This window comes from Mollisia scopiformis (genome assembly GCF_001500285.1).
Source record: "Mollisia scopiformis unplaced genomic scaffold LY89scaffold_18, whole genome shotgun sequence".
In the NCBI taxonomy this organism is placed as follows: domain Eukaryota; kingdom Fungi; phylum Ascomycota; class Leotiomycetes; order Helotiales; family Mollisiaceae; genus Mollisia; species Mollisia scopiformis.
Genome location: NW_017263598.1, coordinates 911766 through 928437, shown reverse-complemented (window position 1 = coordinate 928437; position 16672 = coordinate 911766). Strand labels below are relative to the sequence as shown.

General features: G+C 46.9%; 6 protein-coding genes across 6 annotated transcripts; all 6 read left to right on the top strand.

The window, feature by feature from the left end:
- Positions 1–132: 132 nt before the first annotated feature.
- LY89DRAFT_736992 (uncharacterized protein) lies at positions 133–3215 on the top strand (the record flags this gene model as incomplete). The annotated part of the gene is made up of 3 exons (XM_018220206.1): positions 133–352; positions 412–504; positions 2368–3215. 3 exons carry the CDS (start codon positions 133–135, stop codon positions 3213–3215), a joined length of 1161 nt encoding a protein of 386 aa, XP_018068344.1.
- A 131-nt stretch (positions 3216–3346) lies between these two features.
- LY89DRAFT_736991 (uncharacterized protein) lies at positions 3347–4381 on the top strand (the record flags this gene model as incomplete). Its single annotated transcript, XM_018220205.1, has 1 exon — positions 3347–4381. The coding sequence occupies one exon, from the start codon at positions 3347–3349 to the stop codon at positions 4379–4381; it is 1035 nt and encodes a 344-aa protein (XP_018068343.1).
- A 4625-nt stretch (positions 4382–9006) lies between these two features.
- LY89DRAFT_672256 (uncharacterized protein) lies at positions 9007–9999 on the top strand (the record flags this gene model as incomplete). The annotated part of the gene is made up of 1 exon (XM_018213273.1): positions 9007–9999. The coding sequence occupies one exon, from the start codon at positions 9007–9009 to the stop codon at positions 9997–9999; it is 993 nt and encodes a 330-aa protein (XP_018068342.1).
- A 704-nt stretch (positions 10000–10703) lies between these two features.
- Positions 10704–11667, top strand: LY89DRAFT_672255 (uncharacterized protein; the record flags this gene model as incomplete). The annotated part of the gene is made up of 2 exons (XM_018213272.1): positions 10704–11093; positions 11143–11667. The coding sequence occupies 2 exons, from the start codon at positions 10704–10706 to the stop codon at positions 11665–11667; spliced, it is 915 nt and encodes a 304-aa protein (XP_018068341.1).
- A 657-nt stretch (positions 11668–12324) lies between these two features.
- On the top strand, positions 12325–13431 carry LY89DRAFT_672254 (uncharacterized protein; the record flags this gene model as incomplete). The annotated part of the gene is made up of 2 exons (XM_018213271.1): positions 12325–12843; positions 12898–13431. The coding sequence occupies 2 exons, from the start codon at positions 12325–12327 to the stop codon at positions 13429–13431; spliced, it is 1053 nt and encodes a 350-aa protein (XP_018068340.1).
- Positions 13432–14641: 1210 nt separating this feature from the next.
- Positions 14642–16630, top strand: LY89DRAFT_736986 (uncharacterized protein; the record flags this gene model as incomplete). Its single annotated transcript, XM_018220204.1, has 3 exons — positions 14642–14926; positions 14978–15971; positions 16032–16630. The coding sequence occupies 3 exons, from the start codon at positions 14642–14644 to the stop codon at positions 16628–16630; spliced, it is 1878 nt and encodes a 625-aa protein (XP_018068339.1).
- Between the last annotated feature and the right edge of the window lie 42 nt (positions 16631–16672).

Here is a 16672-nt window from a genome sequence, read left to right as displayed (position 1 = left end):
TGTTTGAGGAAATGATAGTGTGGTGGGCAACAGAGCTAGCTGAACTTGAAAACGTCTCCATTTTGGAATCGAGTATCACTCTCTTGGCGAATAAGGGACCTGAGCGCATGTCTCGGGAGGTTAGAGGTCGCAATGGAATACGGGGATGGCATCGGTACGAACATCTGGACTACGATGGGAAAAGAGAGCGGATTAGAACCACTAGCCGGTGTCGATAATACTATTTATAACAGAGTAGAGCGATTGAAAACCTCTGTCGAAATTCTACGCAAAGCTTTAGAACGAAGCGAGCAGGGAAACGTTACATCTGACATACTTCCTCCCGGTAGTCACAGAGTCGTCGAATTAGGCGGTCAGTTTCTCAAAAAGAACCTTCATACTTTGGAATACTAGTACTAACATGGCTATCAGGTATTAGAAGACGAATACCCCGCGCAGCTTCCCCATCAATCAACGAGCATGACCTTGGGGCTGGCCAGATTTCTACTGTCAGTGAAGAGAATAGTAAGCATTGAAGCCTCAATTCTAGAATATCGCAATAACACTTTCAGTCACGCCAGCATTAGATGTCGCATCATCGATTCAGATTAATTCTCTTCTAGGAGCAACACTACCCACATCTGTTCTCCAACCCCTGCAATCGATATCGGAGCCTGCTACGAGTCGTTTTAAAATGACCATAGTGAGATACAAGGCCAATAGGCTCTTGGCATGGCTCGTTCATAAAAAAACGGCGTCCGTCATATTACTTTGTTTTATAGTCATAAGTGCGTTCTTCATGGCCTGGTCTGTTATTCTCACCAATTCGCAGTCCACAACATCGTTCGAACATAGCCTAGTCTCTGATCCTAACTTCCTTGGAAATCTATCTCAATGTCACGACTCTCTCCTTACCCTGGTAAGGTCACGTGGGTTGGTATGGTGAATGAAGTAAAGTAAGGCAATGATATAGTAGTTAGGAAAACTTAATCAAGTTGAGCACAAGGCTCCTACCTAAGGGCCTCAAGCCCAGTATATATGCTTCTGATTGGATCCCCCAGGGTCCCCTTGGATCCCCCAGAGCCCGCGGCGGCCCCCAAGGGATCCAACACGTGACCCGGGATCCACAAATGCCGGACCAACGGCTGGGCCCCTGAGCCTATGGTATGCTGATCACGTGTCCGTGACACTCAATCGATACTGTCCAATCTATCGATTTACCTGGTTATTGCTTCAACGGTTCACAATCGGTCAATAGGCCTGCGCTACCGGTCTTGGTTTTGGCTCTGTCTTTGCGTAAGCTCATTGTCAAGTTTGTTAGGTTTGAGCTTGTATTCTGCAGTTCCTCTAGCTTCAATTGTATTTCTCTGGACTGCAGCATTTGCGCAAGTGGTCATTCTAGTATTACTCATTATTAAGACTGGGACTTCAGAGACTAAGAACGGGGACGATGTTGAATGTCATAGGGATTAAGGGTGTTAGGTTAGCATATTTGGCGGAAAATTTTGTACGCGTAGAATTTATACCTATTATATTTAAGAAGATTGAGCCGGCAGGTCTTTTGGCGTGTATACGTTGCTTACCATTACGTATATGTGGTCATGCATAACAGTCAGTTCGGTATGGGAATGGTCTCATGACATTTTCTAGTTCCGTCTCTAGACCTGAGCTTCTGCTGCTTTAGCATGAGCTATGGGTGAGCAAGCTTAAGCCGAGGGTGAGCATTCTTGAGCACCGCCTGAGCACGCAGGCCGAATAAAACATTCTAGTAGAGGGCAGTATATCTCTTTGCTATCTTGCAAGTTAAAAGCCACAGACGTTTTATACAAGGAAGACGGTTGGCGTGAATAAGATGGCGCAGCGGGGCCTAGGGTTGTTGAGGCACATGTGGCTCCTGAGATCAAAGTGGAGTGACTTCTGTTGTAAATTTTTACGTATGCTCCAAAGAGTACTTAACCTCTCTCACCGAAGTCAAGTGAGCCACACCTACATGGAAGCCTTGCCGGCAGGCAAGGGTGTTGTTGGTGCCTTTCGCTGCCCCAGGCATCACAGCTTCGGCATCTTCCGCCCCCCACAACATGCAAACATGTCGACTCATCAGCGTTCCTCTTCGCTCATATTCTTTCAAAATGTCGACCTCAACTGGAACTCTCTGTTCTAAATGCAGTACGATTGACCTTGCCCAATACTTCCGAGAAGAATTGCACGTTCTGCGGCAGATTTCGGGATTTGTGGGACCAGCTCCGGGGGCCGTAAGGCTATGCTCCCTAACGGAGCTTCACACAACATCCGACACCTGCGCTTTCTGTGGATTAGTAATTGCGGCGCTGTGCAAGAGGTAGGAACCGGAAAATTGGACAAGTCCGGATGACTATATTGACTGGGCAGATACACTGGACGACGTGTCTGGTATCTATCTCTACAGTTACCTTTACGCAGAGGATCCCCCAAAAGATGCCATAATATCAACTCCAAAGGATGCAAACGACTCGCGAACCAGACGGGGCTTTCGTCTTGGTATCGCACTTAGGGAGCAATCAGAGCACAATCGACCGTATTTAGATAATGCGGCTAACATCCAGCTTCTATCGACCAGCTCCTGCCATATCGGTTCCGGGCCTACATTTCATGGAAGAGTCGTCAATTCTGCCCGAGCGAATCTTCATCTTGCCAGTGAATGGCTTCATGAGTGTGAAAACGGCCACCAAGGCTTGTGTGAGACAGCTGCTAGAGGTGACAATGTGGCCCATGCCCGGACAGCTCCCCACAATCTCCGTGTCATCGATGTGAACTCCATGTCTCTCGTTTTGCTCCCTCAGCGATCCAAGTATGTTGCGTTGAGCTATTGCTGGGGTCAGTCAAATCGGCATTTCATCACGACAAATTCGAACTTCGTAGAGCTACAAGCCAAAGGTTCACTCCAGAGGACATTTCCGCTACTTCCAAGGACAATTCAAGACGCAATCAATTGTGTTCGGGAAATTGGTAGAGACTTCCTGTGGGTTGATGCGTTATGCATTATTCAAGATAACGACAACGATAGAGAAATGCAAATTCTTCAGATGGACCGAGTATACGACAACGCATTACTAACAATTATATCAGCCCCGCCAACCCTCGCTAACTCTACTCCATACGATGGCCTGCCGGGTTATCGTGCGGGCAGTCGAGCTTTCCGCCAAGATATAGCGCGTGTTCAAGCGCTTGACCTTTGTACCACATTCCTGTTGAGGTAGCGACGCAATTGAGCCCATGGAGTACTCGAGCGTGGACTTTTCAAGAACATCTACTTTCAAAAAGGCGAATGTATTTCACCGGAGCACAGCTCTACTTCCAGTGTCCCTGTGGAATATTTTGTGAAGACGTTATGGGCGAAACAAAATCCCCGTCGGCGTTCGTCTATCCTGGAAGCAGTCTTTGGAATGTTAGTGGGCTTCATAATAGTTTAACACAAAGTCAAGCACCAACAGCTGAGGGGCTCTCTCGGAGCAGATATGAAGATGCCTCGACTGCCTTTCACTACTACAGCAATACTGTCGAGCGATATACTATGAGGGTTATGTCGAATCAGGGTGACGCATTAAATGCGTTGGAAGGAGTGTTATCAGTCCTCAGAACAACCATGAATACGGAGTTTATTCACGGGCTTCCTGAAATGTTCCTAGACGAGGCTCTTCTCTGGGTGCTACGGGAGCCACATCACCGGCGGACTGCACTCTCAAATACAAAGTCCGGTATTGGTTTCCCATCATGGTCATGGGTTGGATGGAATACTCGGTCAAACTACGGAGCCCAATTCTCAGGATACATCCGACGAGAAGTTGAATGGTACCTCGTCAATAAGGACAGTATGGGATTCAAATTATTACCACGGGATGACTGGGATCCCACTGAGCCCTTTGACCCATCGGATCACCAGAATATTCACCCTAGGGGCAGTCCACCAGAAGCCTTCCTGAAAAACTTGCAAAATCGAAAACATTTGACAACGCAAGATTTGAGTTCCTGTTCCCTAGTCTGCTGGACCAGCATTACTACATTTCAGCTCTTAGGCGACTTGCTAGACCTGGGAGAAGACGCTATAGATTGGAAGAATCACGACGCCTTCATCATATCCGACTTAAGGTCCCAGCCCGTGGGTACGATCTTCCTGGAGAAGACTTGGAGCGACGTGATCAAGAAGCAGAAGGAATTCGAGTTTATGCTATTATCCCGGTCAAACACGGTTGAGAACATGGTTGCTGTGGATGAGACTATCTTCCCTACCGGCGAATGGTGTTTTATCAATGTTATGCTCATCCAGCGAAATGCGGACACCGCTCAGAGGCTTGGAGTGGGAGTTGTGCATGAAATTTCTTGGGTTTCTGTGGCCCCTAAGCCAATGCTGATACGTTTGGAGTAGCTGAGGGGGGCGGCGAGGCGGCATGAGCCCATAAGTTTGACCAAAGAAATATTGGTAAAGCTATGGAGAAAGCTTAGTTAGCAGGCTTTCCTATGCCTTGAGTCAGTGGGTTTATAGTAAATGCCACGAGCATGCCCAGGTCACGTACTTACGATTCGATGCATCCTCATGGACCGTGAGCCGCGGCCTTGTCGAGTCTCTGGCAAGGTTTTAATAAAGAGGTGTTGATATTAAGGTAGGTTTTTGATAAGGAAAGTTGAACTCGATGGCAGGAGATATGCCTTTCTGTTATATAAGGTGAACATGGCGAAAACCATCGTAAGGAAAGAAGCAAAGGCTAATTTTAGATTAGGCAGGGTGAATATTTGGGATCCCTAGCTAAGGGACGAGGGAGCTTTTCGGGCCCCTCGTTAAAAGTTGATGATTTTTAGTGAGATTAGACTTACTTCGTTAGTTGTACCGCATCGCGTGAATACGGTGAGCAGACCTGACCGGACCTGAGCCGAAGCTAAGCCGAGCGTGAGGCGAGCCTGAGCAAAGGCGGCATTGGTCACCTGAGTATAAGGATTGGAGAACGCAAACATTTCCGTGCTATAATAGTTACTCCCACACCTGAAAGTCGGCATGAGCATTTCTATTTCCGCCTTTGGGCGTGAGCGGTCGCTATTCTTGCCTTAACTGAGTTCTCAGTGGACCCCAGAGTTTTCGGTGATGCTTAGTGTTTATCACAGCGGCCTGAGTGTTAGGGCTTGAAGTCAATGCTTGATGTGATTGAAGTACAGAGGCCGTCTAAGTACAAGAATGTTCGATTACAGGTTAGAATCAGAGTCCCTCCTACTCCTTATATAAGAGGAACTATTACGTATCCTTTACAGGTACTACGTGCATCCATTACGGTCCGTGAGCTAGCCTTCGTGTCGCTGGAGCATTCCAACATCGCTTCAGGGTGTAACCCTTGACGATTTGCGTACTTCCAATAAAGGTAGTCCGAGTTGTAGTAGTACAATTTGGGCTGCTTTGCCTTAAAGTATAAATATGGCACATACGTGATCGTATAGTATCTTAAGGTATCCTACTTTAGACGCAACTACTTCGAGGTGTATTGTTTCAAACCAATGTAGTCGTAAATGCAGTACTCCAAATCTAAAAGTAGTTTCAGGGTAAGGTTCCTCAACCACAAGGTGGTTTCGTTGTAGAGTGAGGGCCGAGTTGGGGGGGGGGGGGGGCCTGTTTGGGTCCCCCTAACTTATCGTGTAGCGTTGGCAACTTCCGCACAGCAGAGCCAAATAGGAAGTCTATCGTGATTGGTTAACAGAAGGGAGAGCAGGAACGTGACTGAGTAACCTGAGTAGAGGGTGAAGCGAGGGTGAGTAGCGCCTGAGTAGAGCGGCGATGGTGACTAACTGCGTTGGAAGGAAGGGAAGTAAAGATTCGGCTGAGATTACCGCAATTACCGTAATTGAGCTGCACCAAAACGGATGTCAATGAGGAATCCAGGAGGCGGGAATATCACTTCACTTCAAGTCTCCTGTTCTATCACTAACTCTACAGTCTGCTCTCCGCCATGGTGAAACTTAGTTGTTTCTTGTCACTGCTGAATCTCCATCTGCTCTCTCACGTGTACGCCAATGAAGAATCCACGAGCGAGGCTGTGAAGTGGCTTGAAGCAGAGAGAAGTGTGCTCGTATATCTAGCGACCCCTGATCTATTCTTCTGTACCTTTGTTCTGAAGCTTTTAACTTGTCTTGCTCTTATATCTCGACTGTGGACGCCTCAGTAGCATCATGCTTTCATCTCCTTTTCTCGCTTGATTGAAACAATGCTAATTCGAAATGTGGGGGAAGGGAATGCACGCGACCAGTGCCCAACACAATGTCCTGGCGCCTTCGTCTTTAACTTCACACTCACCCCTGACAACCGCACTCTACTCCTGAACGATGAACACATCCTGTCCCGCGCACACCCACACATCCCCAACCCTCTCCGGGCCCATCAGATTGGAGGAACCGCAGACGACTTCGCAAACCGGCTCAGCACAAACTCCACTGACGCTCCTGTTATGGATTTGGACTACTATATCCACTCACCCGATACCGCCTCAAGGACCTCCATCTATAACACCAAATACAGCCCACGTATCCGAATCGACATCCTCCGCGCCACCATTCCCACCTACCCAGGTTACAGCACAGCTCTCTCCTCACCCTCACAAAACCAAATATGGATCTGGCTCGACGACAATCTTACTCACCCGCCAAGAACGCCCTATTCCAGCATACCTCTCAGGATTAGCCGCGTGAAAGTCGACAGTCGCTGGCCGGTCACACGTTTAGGTACTAACTCATACAAAACTCTAAAGGATCTGAAAACGTGCCGCATCTGGTCTTGGCTCTGTGCCGATATCGATGAGTATCCGTATTACGAGTATATATATCGGGAGAATTTCGATTAGTATGGGAAGAAGGGATCGATGAGGCACTTTTTGACTACGAGGTGGGGTAATTTGGTGGGGTTGATAGGATTTCGGCAAGCGATTGTGTGTTCGGTTGTTTGTGGGATTATGATGCTTTCGCCGGCTGTTTATGCTGTGATTGGAGGTGTGAAGAATACGGTTGAGATGTATCGGAAGAGGATTCAAGAGGTGGATGAGTGGATTGCGGATGAAGAAGTTGAGGGGTTGTTGAGGAATGATGTTCATCTCGAGGATTTCGGGGAGGTCGAGAAGGAGAAGGCTAATGTCGAGGAATCTCTTACTTCCTCTTCTTCTCATATTTCGATGAAGATGGAAAAGATCTCGGTGTCGTGAAGTGTGTATAATGATATATATATAACTTGGAAAAAGATCGCCAAAAATTGCACAACAACAAGAATACACAATATTTATATGTGTTTTACTACACTGATTTTTAAATGGTAAAAATGCACTTTTCTTTGATACATGAGTATAGCTTCTACTTATAAAGTTCTCGCAGGAGTGACAGGAGAGTTTGCTACATCTGTGGGGAGGAAGCATATGGGTTGCATATGGGTTGCATATGGGATGTTGCGGGGACGAATAAAAGCCACCAAATACCTTTCAGGAACAAAGTCGGACACGATCAGATCCTCATCCTCATCCTCGTCCTCATCAGAAGAGGAGGAGGAGGACTTGTCCGACAATGAGTCCGACATTAGTTCGGACTTTATAACTTCAGAAAAATGGTACGCGGCAGCATTTGAGCATAGTCATTGTTTGTACTGTGGCGGCGATCCGAGCCTCAGTAACTATAATTGCTACAGTAGCTCTGCTGGCACAAGCTTTCCGCTTTATAGTGATGGAGGTGAGGAGGAATCTGGAAGTGAGGGCAGTGGCTGGTAACGGATGTGTTACTGACGAACACGAGAGCAATGTTATTCGAGTTTCGAACACAGAAAGCAGCCTAGATCAAGAGAGTGTATATTGCATATTTAGAAGATAGTGGTGAGACGTCCAAGGGCCTTTACTGGCAAAAGATACCACGACTACATTCCCATGAACTTCCAGCCCATCCTCAACTACCACCAACTCTCCTCATAGCTACTCGATATCTATAATAGCTCCTATGACAACCACTCCATCGTAAATAGCTTGGCGCTCTCGTCGTTGACGACGCTGGCCGTGTTGTGGCAGTCTGCGGCTGGGAAGGCAATCTTTGGGCCAGCAAAATAGAGGTGTGGGAATTCGACTGTTTTGGCAGCTGGTATGCATTGGGGAGTCTTCAGTAGGGCTTTGGGTGGAATTCAGTGGAGTTATTGGACCTTTCACTCGCGAATTGGGAGAAGGGTTTCAAGAGGCGTGTTCATTAAGGAGTAAGATCAAGAAGATATGCAACCTAGTGCTTGCCATTTCATTGCCAATGCTTGGGGTCTTCTTGGATACGAGAATTGTCAGGACTTAAAGATTTGGAGAGAAAGTCGGGTCGGCAAGAGTCATGGTTGAACAGGAAAAAACGACAGCAGGTCATTTCGTCTCTTAGTAACTCCTTAAAAGCGATTCATTGCCCTTCCCTGAAAGAGGAACAGCACTTCCCAAATAGCTACGCTTGTCATTCCGCTCCAACGCGCATATGACCAAGGCTCTTTGCTGATACTACAAAAAAAAGTGATGGATTTCTAGGACGCTCTGATTGAGAGGTGGGAAGCTAGTATAGCTATAATATCGGAGTTGAGAAGCTGTAAAATCTTAGTATCACCTGTAACCAGTCTTTAAAAGAACCTCAAGAGTCTGATATACAGTTTAGTTACAAGTTACGAACTCTCCTGAGTCCCAAGAGCTATTGTAAATATTTGTTAGCCATTGGAACAACACTTAATCCCTAGGCCAGACCTTCATGAAGCCAAGGTTTACCCACCCTTCAAATCCTCAGAATGCATTTACCCGATGAATTCAGTGCTCCGATTCATCCTAACTTGGGATAAAAGAAGTGTCACATATCTTTGCTGACTAGGTTCTAAGAGCTCATTCATTTTGACGAGGTCAACTTGCGCTTTGCATGACATTGACCTACTGAAACTCTCGACTTGTTGCAACCTACAACCACGCAACTCCAACGTCCAATTCTAATCATCTTCCCGCGCGCGTAATACACTGCAATACTCTACTTACGATGGAAAGCAAATCTTCTCAGAATTCGAAGAACGCAATGTCTCCAGCAATCAACCAGCGAACCTCACCTTGCCATCCCACCAAGAGACGGAAGTGGAAGTTGCTCACCAATTGGTGGGTTCCAAACGACATCCTACAAACCACCGAACCTTCTCAAAGCCAGCCAATTAGAACATTACACAGCGAGCAGAATTCCCCGGTGACTGTCAGATTCTCGCTCCAGCCTGGCACCATGTGTTGGCTGAAGTCTCGGAAAGAAGCGGGACATTCTGAGTGCTTAGAAATCTCCAACATAACGGGGTGTCGCAGACCAATAGATGTTCAGGGCAGAAACCGTCCTGTAATAATCACAAGGTTAATTACAGTGGATGGGATAACAAAGTACGAAGCAGCTCCAATAAGTAAGCCAAACCTATCTAGTAGTCCGTTGCTAATGATCAAAAATCAGATGACCACTTTCCGCAACATGCCACTTGCTGTATGGAAGACAACTCTCGAGAGCCGGAATAATTTGAAGAGAGCTTTGCCGGTAAAAGGAGCAAATTCAATCGATCCGGAGAATAAGGAAAACACTTTCAACAAGCACAGGAGTCGACCTGATCAAGTACTCTACCTTAAGAGCGGCAGCCTTTACCGAGACTGTTATGTCCGAATAGACAAAGTTCTAGAACTACCAGAACAATGCATTACGGAATATTGCTACGAAGATGGCACCCGACCGGATGAACCTCTCCGACTTTGCCTACGGAGCTACAAAGATCTCGTGAATCTCCTTCGCATGCCTGGAAATCGGGAGAGTCTGTATTTCGGGACAGAGAGTGGCACTTGCCCACCACCTGAAGCCGGTAGCTGTGAACGAAGTCTGAGATGCTCTACACGTCCAGTCATCGCAGCTTCTGAAGATGACTGTCGTCCCCGGTCTCATAACGAGCTGCATTGCGTAGAATTCTCGGATCCCAACTCGCCAGGAGCTTGCTACTTCTATCAGTGGTAAGAAGATCTCCACTCGAAAGTCAAACAATCTCTTTTTGAGGTGGTTTTGATCTATCGGTCCAGGGCCAAGCGTCGATCGGTCTTGCAATCCACGACTACCAAGACATTATTATGTTTTTGGTACGGTTGCCTGTTGTGTTTTAGTGTTTGTATTGAGCAGATATGGGGATGGAAAGGGATTTGCGGTGGATGGCTGTGGTGGTGTTTGCTGATAGCTTGGGATCTCTTATTTGGTCAATCATGATGGTTTTGTTTAGATTTGGACAGGTGTTTATTGGAACGGGATAGGGCACAAGAAGGTTATATAGTCTACTACTTCCAGGTTGAGGAACAAGAGCCGTACACTCTCAGTAGTTTACACATGTGATGATATCATACTAATAGATACTTTTGCCATTGTCCATAAGAGTGGGTCATGTGCCCTGCGTCTCTAACATTGAAGATGCTTCAATATCTCGAGATTCGATTTCAATGGCGCTTTTATCTAATTATACTAAACCAGACGAAAGTATGACTGCTTTACTGAGTGACAAGGTGATTATAGATCAAGCACTTTGCGATATTTGCGAGGTTACTATCAAGATCACTTTCCGCTCTGCAACCCATAAGCGTGAAGAACCTCCAAGTCAGTGCCCAGCCTGAACTTCACAACTACAACATCATTTCTTGGTTTGCCACACATACCACCCTTGCATCCAGTTGGTTATGGCTGGTCGACGTTCTGACACTTGGAGAGGCATTGATCCAGAGCCGGCGCGGAGGTCTTCCTACAATTCATCTCGGGGCCTCCAAAGAGACCTGCAATCCCCTTGGAGGCCTCTTAACCAAGTTTTGAGAGCCGGCGAATACATCAGCAACGAGCCAGCTGAGGATATACCTAGCGAGCCTGCGGCTCAATTGAACGAAATACCACGATTTCAATACGGCTGCATATATTGGTTGAAGCACCGAAAAGAAGAGGGGACCTCGGGCTGCTATGAGGTATCAAACGTGACAGGAAACCGCCAAGATTTGGAAGACCAGGTTTTCGACCGCCCCGTATCACTCCTAGACTCGAATATTGTGGATGGGGTAAGATTCTACAAGGCAGCCATGGTGAGTACACGAATACCCTCTCGGGAACTGCCACTAATTGTTAAATTAGCACACCTCCTTCGGGAGGCTCTCAACAGACAATTGGTCACTGTCTCAATCGAAACGAAGCAACCTGAGGAACTCTTTCGCGTTGAGGGAACAACGCTTAGAAAACACCAATAAAACCTCAGAACAAACTTTCTATTTGGGGCGGGGCCGGGTCGATAGGGATAGCTACATTCGAGTCGACAAGGTCCTTTTCCTTACCGAAACAAGCCTCAAAATTTACCACTACAATGGCGGTGTGACGCCGGATGAACCACCTAGACTTTGTTTCCAGAGCTTCAAAAGATTGATGGAGGTTCTAAGACTCCCAGGAAACAGAGCGGAACTATACTTCGGGACAGGGGACCGGATCCGCGAAGAAGACAGAGCATATTCCGAGGAACGACCAACCATTGGGAAGTCAAGCCGTGATTTGATATCATACAATGAGGCGGTCAATCGCTCTATCGAAGGATTTCCACCTCGCAGCCGCTCAGAAACGGCTCAGGTTTCGGATCCGATGGATCCTTCAACGTACTTCACGGGGTGATGGCCGAAATAATGGCAGAGGATTCCGATGTTATTCCCTCCCTCACCGATAAGAAAAGCTACAATTGGTTGTGATACTGTATCATTTTGGACAGTTACACGGGGAAGAGGATGAGAGGGAACATTTCTGGGTTTAGCAGGAAGGATTCGATTCTGTGCTGTAGCCACTTTTGCTTGAGAGGTCAGCTTGGGAAAGTATTTGGGCAGGCTGATGAGAAAATTCTGGACCGGAGGACAGATGCAGGAAAGAGCAGAATCGTAATTCATGTCATGGTAATATTGGTGCCAATCTTGGAAGCACCTTGTGTTATGTAGGCAATAGATGAGGCCATACTACTAGTTTTGGTTTGATAGCGCACTTGAAATCTTCTATGATCCTCAAACAACCGGTGCCAGCTATTGATGTTCGTCTTCGACAATATTGTCGCCTCGCTCTATCAATATGGGATGAAAGGAGTATTATGTATTCAAGTGATCAGCTTCTTGAGGTCTGAGACTTTAGCGGAATCATCAAAACACATCGTCTTACGCTCTTCCAACTACACTTTCAGCATACCCGTGTTAGTGCGATTTATAGAATGCGTATCCCGAGTAACGCACCTAACAATTAGACATCCGACGGGGTGTTGCACATCTTCACCTGTGCCATCGATCCAAGATGCAACGCCGGCATCCCAAAGATCAGAGAGCGTCAGCACCTCCAAATGACCGGACTCCGCGGCGGAATTGGACTCCACGAAAACAGAGGAATTTGGCCGCAGATTGGTGGAGATCAAGTAGTGATGGTCCGGCGATTGGCGATGCTTCACAGAGCCCGCCAAACCGTAAGGAGTCCGAGCAGTCGAATTCAACACAGCGCGGAGATTCGATGGCCAATTCGAAACCTCTTCCTAACCCGCCTCGACTTGGTGAGACCTCGAATGGGTCTCCTCCTCATAACGAATCCGAGAGTATAGACCTAACGCAAGGATCATCCGCTCAAGCACCAAACACTCTGGAGCTCGGCTGTATGTACTGGTTGAAGCATCAAGGAGACGATGGATGTTTCTTTACCGGTTACGAACGAAGGGTCAACACAGATAGAAAGGCGATTTTGGATGATAGAGTCTGTGGACATGTTGTGATGCTCTTGAGCTCATTTCTGGCCAAGGACAAAACATTCTACACTGCGGCCCTTGTAAGAACTCCAATCTTTTAATTCCAAACCATTATATGCTGACAGAGAACACAGCTTACCACCTTCAAGCGAATGTCTTATGCCAACTGGAACACTGCGCGGTCGATCAGCGAGAACATAAATCTGCGAAAGTCCATTCCTTTGGCCAGCCATTCGCCATGCCTCTCAGATAGCTCAAATATTCCAGCCACACCGGTCATTCACCTAGGGCCCCGTAATACCCACGATACCACTCTTCATTTGCTCCGTGGCAGTCTCGATAGAGATTGTTACGCTCGTATTGATAGGATACTCGAGCTACCTGGAGAAAGTCTTCGATTGTATTGCTACGAAGGGGGCATCCTACCACCACAACCTCCCAAGCTCTGTTTCAAGAGTTATGCACACTTGATGGGTCGCCTCCATATGAAAGGTGACATGGAAGAGCTTTACTTTGCTGGGAATGCTCCATACGATCAACAATGCGAGGATAGCGTCCACGTTGAAAGCTCCAACACAGCAGCGGCTGTCAACCAAGATGCCAATGACAGGGGCACAGATTCGGATCAGGCACGCCCTTCGGAGACAACCCCCACTACAGCACTCTGAGCTCTCAGGAATGGTAATCCTGTTTGATTGGCAGAGAAATAGCATGCCACGGGAGCAGTTAGATACCCCACAAAGCAGTTGCCGATACAAGGGGTTCCGGTACAATTGGTCTTACAGAACAGCTCTTCAACGAATTGAAGAGCAAGAAGCTATTTGTCAATCGTCTGGGGCCCTAGAAGGGTAACTAGGAATACAGAAGAGAATTGTACAGGTAGCATATTTACTGCTTGGGTAGAAGAATCGTTGGCCACATTCTCTGTATTGGGCAGAATCCAAGGGAAGTGTGGTGATAAGCCTTGGTAGCCATTAATCGCACCTTGTAGCATTTTGAACGCAATCTGGGCCGGTTCGGTGGAAATCAATCAGAATTATAGCAACGGAAGGTGGAAATTTAGGGCCGAAAGGGTACGATTAGGTAATTCTCGAATCTAATATGGGAACAACACAATTGTATAGTTATGTAAAGGAATAGTCGCATACTACGTACTTTTCAGTGGCTTCCAAGTTGTGGAGAGGACTGCCAAAATATTGATTAAGGTTCTTGATTGTCGAAGTGATAGCTTTGACGAACTGAGCTGCCTCCTCAGCGGACAAGTGGCTCCAAGGATATGCCGGTTGACACTGAAAGACCACGTCCTTGAAGCTATAGTTTCTGTACGAGATAGGCACATAATAATTTTCTCTGTAAGAATACCTTAGGATAAAGAAGTGAAAGATGCAAAAAGTTTTCACTCGCTATGGACGAGTTTTCTTCGATAGAACCTCCCGGATTGAGAAATGTTTCCAAGCCATCTGTGGGGTTTGATGGAGTTGGGAAAGAATGGCATGCAATAGCGCTACACGTCACATCTTCGCGTTTGAGTTGTCTGATACACACACATGTATTCTGAACGTATTTAACCAGTCTGGGTGATCAGGCTAGCTTGTGATTTGTTAGCGCGCGCAATACAATCTTGAGCCGAATGCTTCTGATCTCTTATCAACCCCAGTCTCGCTATCAACCTCTATTGTTAAAATCACCTTCTCGGAAAATCTCAACATCTACGTGTCCCATCATTGCTGCCCTTGTCAAGCCTTTCGTGGTACGCAGAAACTCGCAACGCTATGTCGATGACCCGGATATTCAAGACCAACACCTTCGTACAGATGGCAAAGCGGCATTCCAGGACACCGGAAGACTGCTTCTAAGAGAAAGGATCCTATCGACATCATGTCTGTGCGCAATCGTCACTCCGAAATATCTAACCAATCGAGCAGAACTGCAGACAACACCAATCCCGCGAGACAGCAGGTAACGATATCACAAGAAAAGCCCCCGGCGTACGAGCCAGGGTCTTTGATCTGGTTAAAACGCAAGATTCGCTTCAATAAAGATATTGTTTACACAATAAGCAAGAGTGGCGTGTTACGTGTCTTGGATCGAAAGGGGTATGATCACCCTGGATGGATCTTGGGACCTATGGACGATGCAGGTACAGGCTATCTTGTTGCAATAGTAAGCAGTTTCTCCAACATCTATATTCCTCGTACTAATCATACCTCACAGTGTACTACCTTCACAAGGACACCGCTAGAAGAATGGCTTGTTTCTCGACGTTTACGAAATGACATGCATCATTCATTAGCAATGAGTACCCTACCTAGCTCTGAACCCATCCTGCTGGAGAGCATTACCCTACCCGACGAGACACGGAAGTATAGGACATTGTATCTTGGAAGAGGGGAACTGCAAAAGCAAGCCTACGTTCGAACAGAGACGATTCTACGTGTTCCAGCTTCACAACTTCAGCCCTACTTCTCAAGCCCTACTAACGAGATTACCCCGAGACTTTCTTTAGCCAGCTTCTTACTTTTGTTGACGAAGACTGGTAACACAGAAGATCCCTATTTCTTACTTTTTGGACGACTACCGACAATATCTTCACGCCAAAGGCCACGCAAGCTTTCTCAAGCTACGCCACAGTTCAGCTACGAAGGAGCAGGTGTATGGAGTAAAGAATTTTCCTCCACGGTGGAGATACTGGACGTTCTGAATGTGGTCCCACTTCCGTACGAGGATTTTATCGGGACTTTACCACCAACATTAGGGAATATGGAAGAGTCGACAGAGATGCAAGAAACAGGGGACATTCTTTGGTCCGAGAATGTCCTACCCGATCGAGAAGATAGACAAGATGAGAGTTTGTATAGCTACGCTCCCGAAACTGAAGAGTGGTGCCCAACTATGGCAGACACCGACAACGAAATATCCGATGATGAGGACGATTTGGAGCACCAGCTTCAGTCCCTTGCCTTGATTGAAGCAGCACAATTTCATCAGACGGAAAGCCCCACCATGCCGAATGTCTGTGCGGTAACCGACTTTCAAACGCCGAAAAGTGAGTCTGGGATAAGCTTCACTGAAGATGTGGACGTCATCACTTCGGTAAGCCGTCAAGTCATGGTCGAAGATTCTGAGACGTTGATTGACCTAGTTGAGGAAGCCAAATCAACAGAAAAATCACTTCTTGGATCAGCCAACGTAGCGCAGTTCAATCAATGTAAGTCAGAACCAAACAACTCATCAGAAGGAGATGGGAATTCTAATAGAACATTAACAGACGCAAAAGAGTATATCGCGGAGATTGAAAGCTTTAGCCTCACATATCAGAAGGTGTCTGTATCACGCAAGCCCGACTATAGCTACTGGAACCCCACCTGTACCAGAAGACCTGCTGAAGAGGACATTTCCGAACACAGTGAGGACGTTCACGCCCGGAAAAGAAAAAAGATTACGCACGAAAGACCTCGAGGTGACAGAAAGCCTCCTTCAGTTTTCACATGCGCACGGGCAGCTTGGGAGATACGAAACTCGCTGAAGCATCCTTTGGCTCGGGCACGAGGAATAACTTCTAGCACCAACATTCCTCCGAATCACCCCGAAACTCATCATAATGAGATGCCGTCGCACGTAGTCAATTACGACGACTTGGTGAGTGACAGAAGCATGCAACTGACCGGGTTATCGATTGTAGCAACACCAGATGAACTATCTCAGGACGATGATGGTATTCAATCTTTTGGCACCACGCTAGAGAAATATTTGCTGAAGAAGTCGTCTAAGATATTTATTTACGCTTATGTTTGTGTTGATTTCTTATGGATTGGTGGATTGGCAGCAGCAGTGGCATTCTTAGAGAAGGACACGAGACGGTCGTAGTACCCAGATGGCGGGATGGCTCGGAGCGACTTTGACAGACTA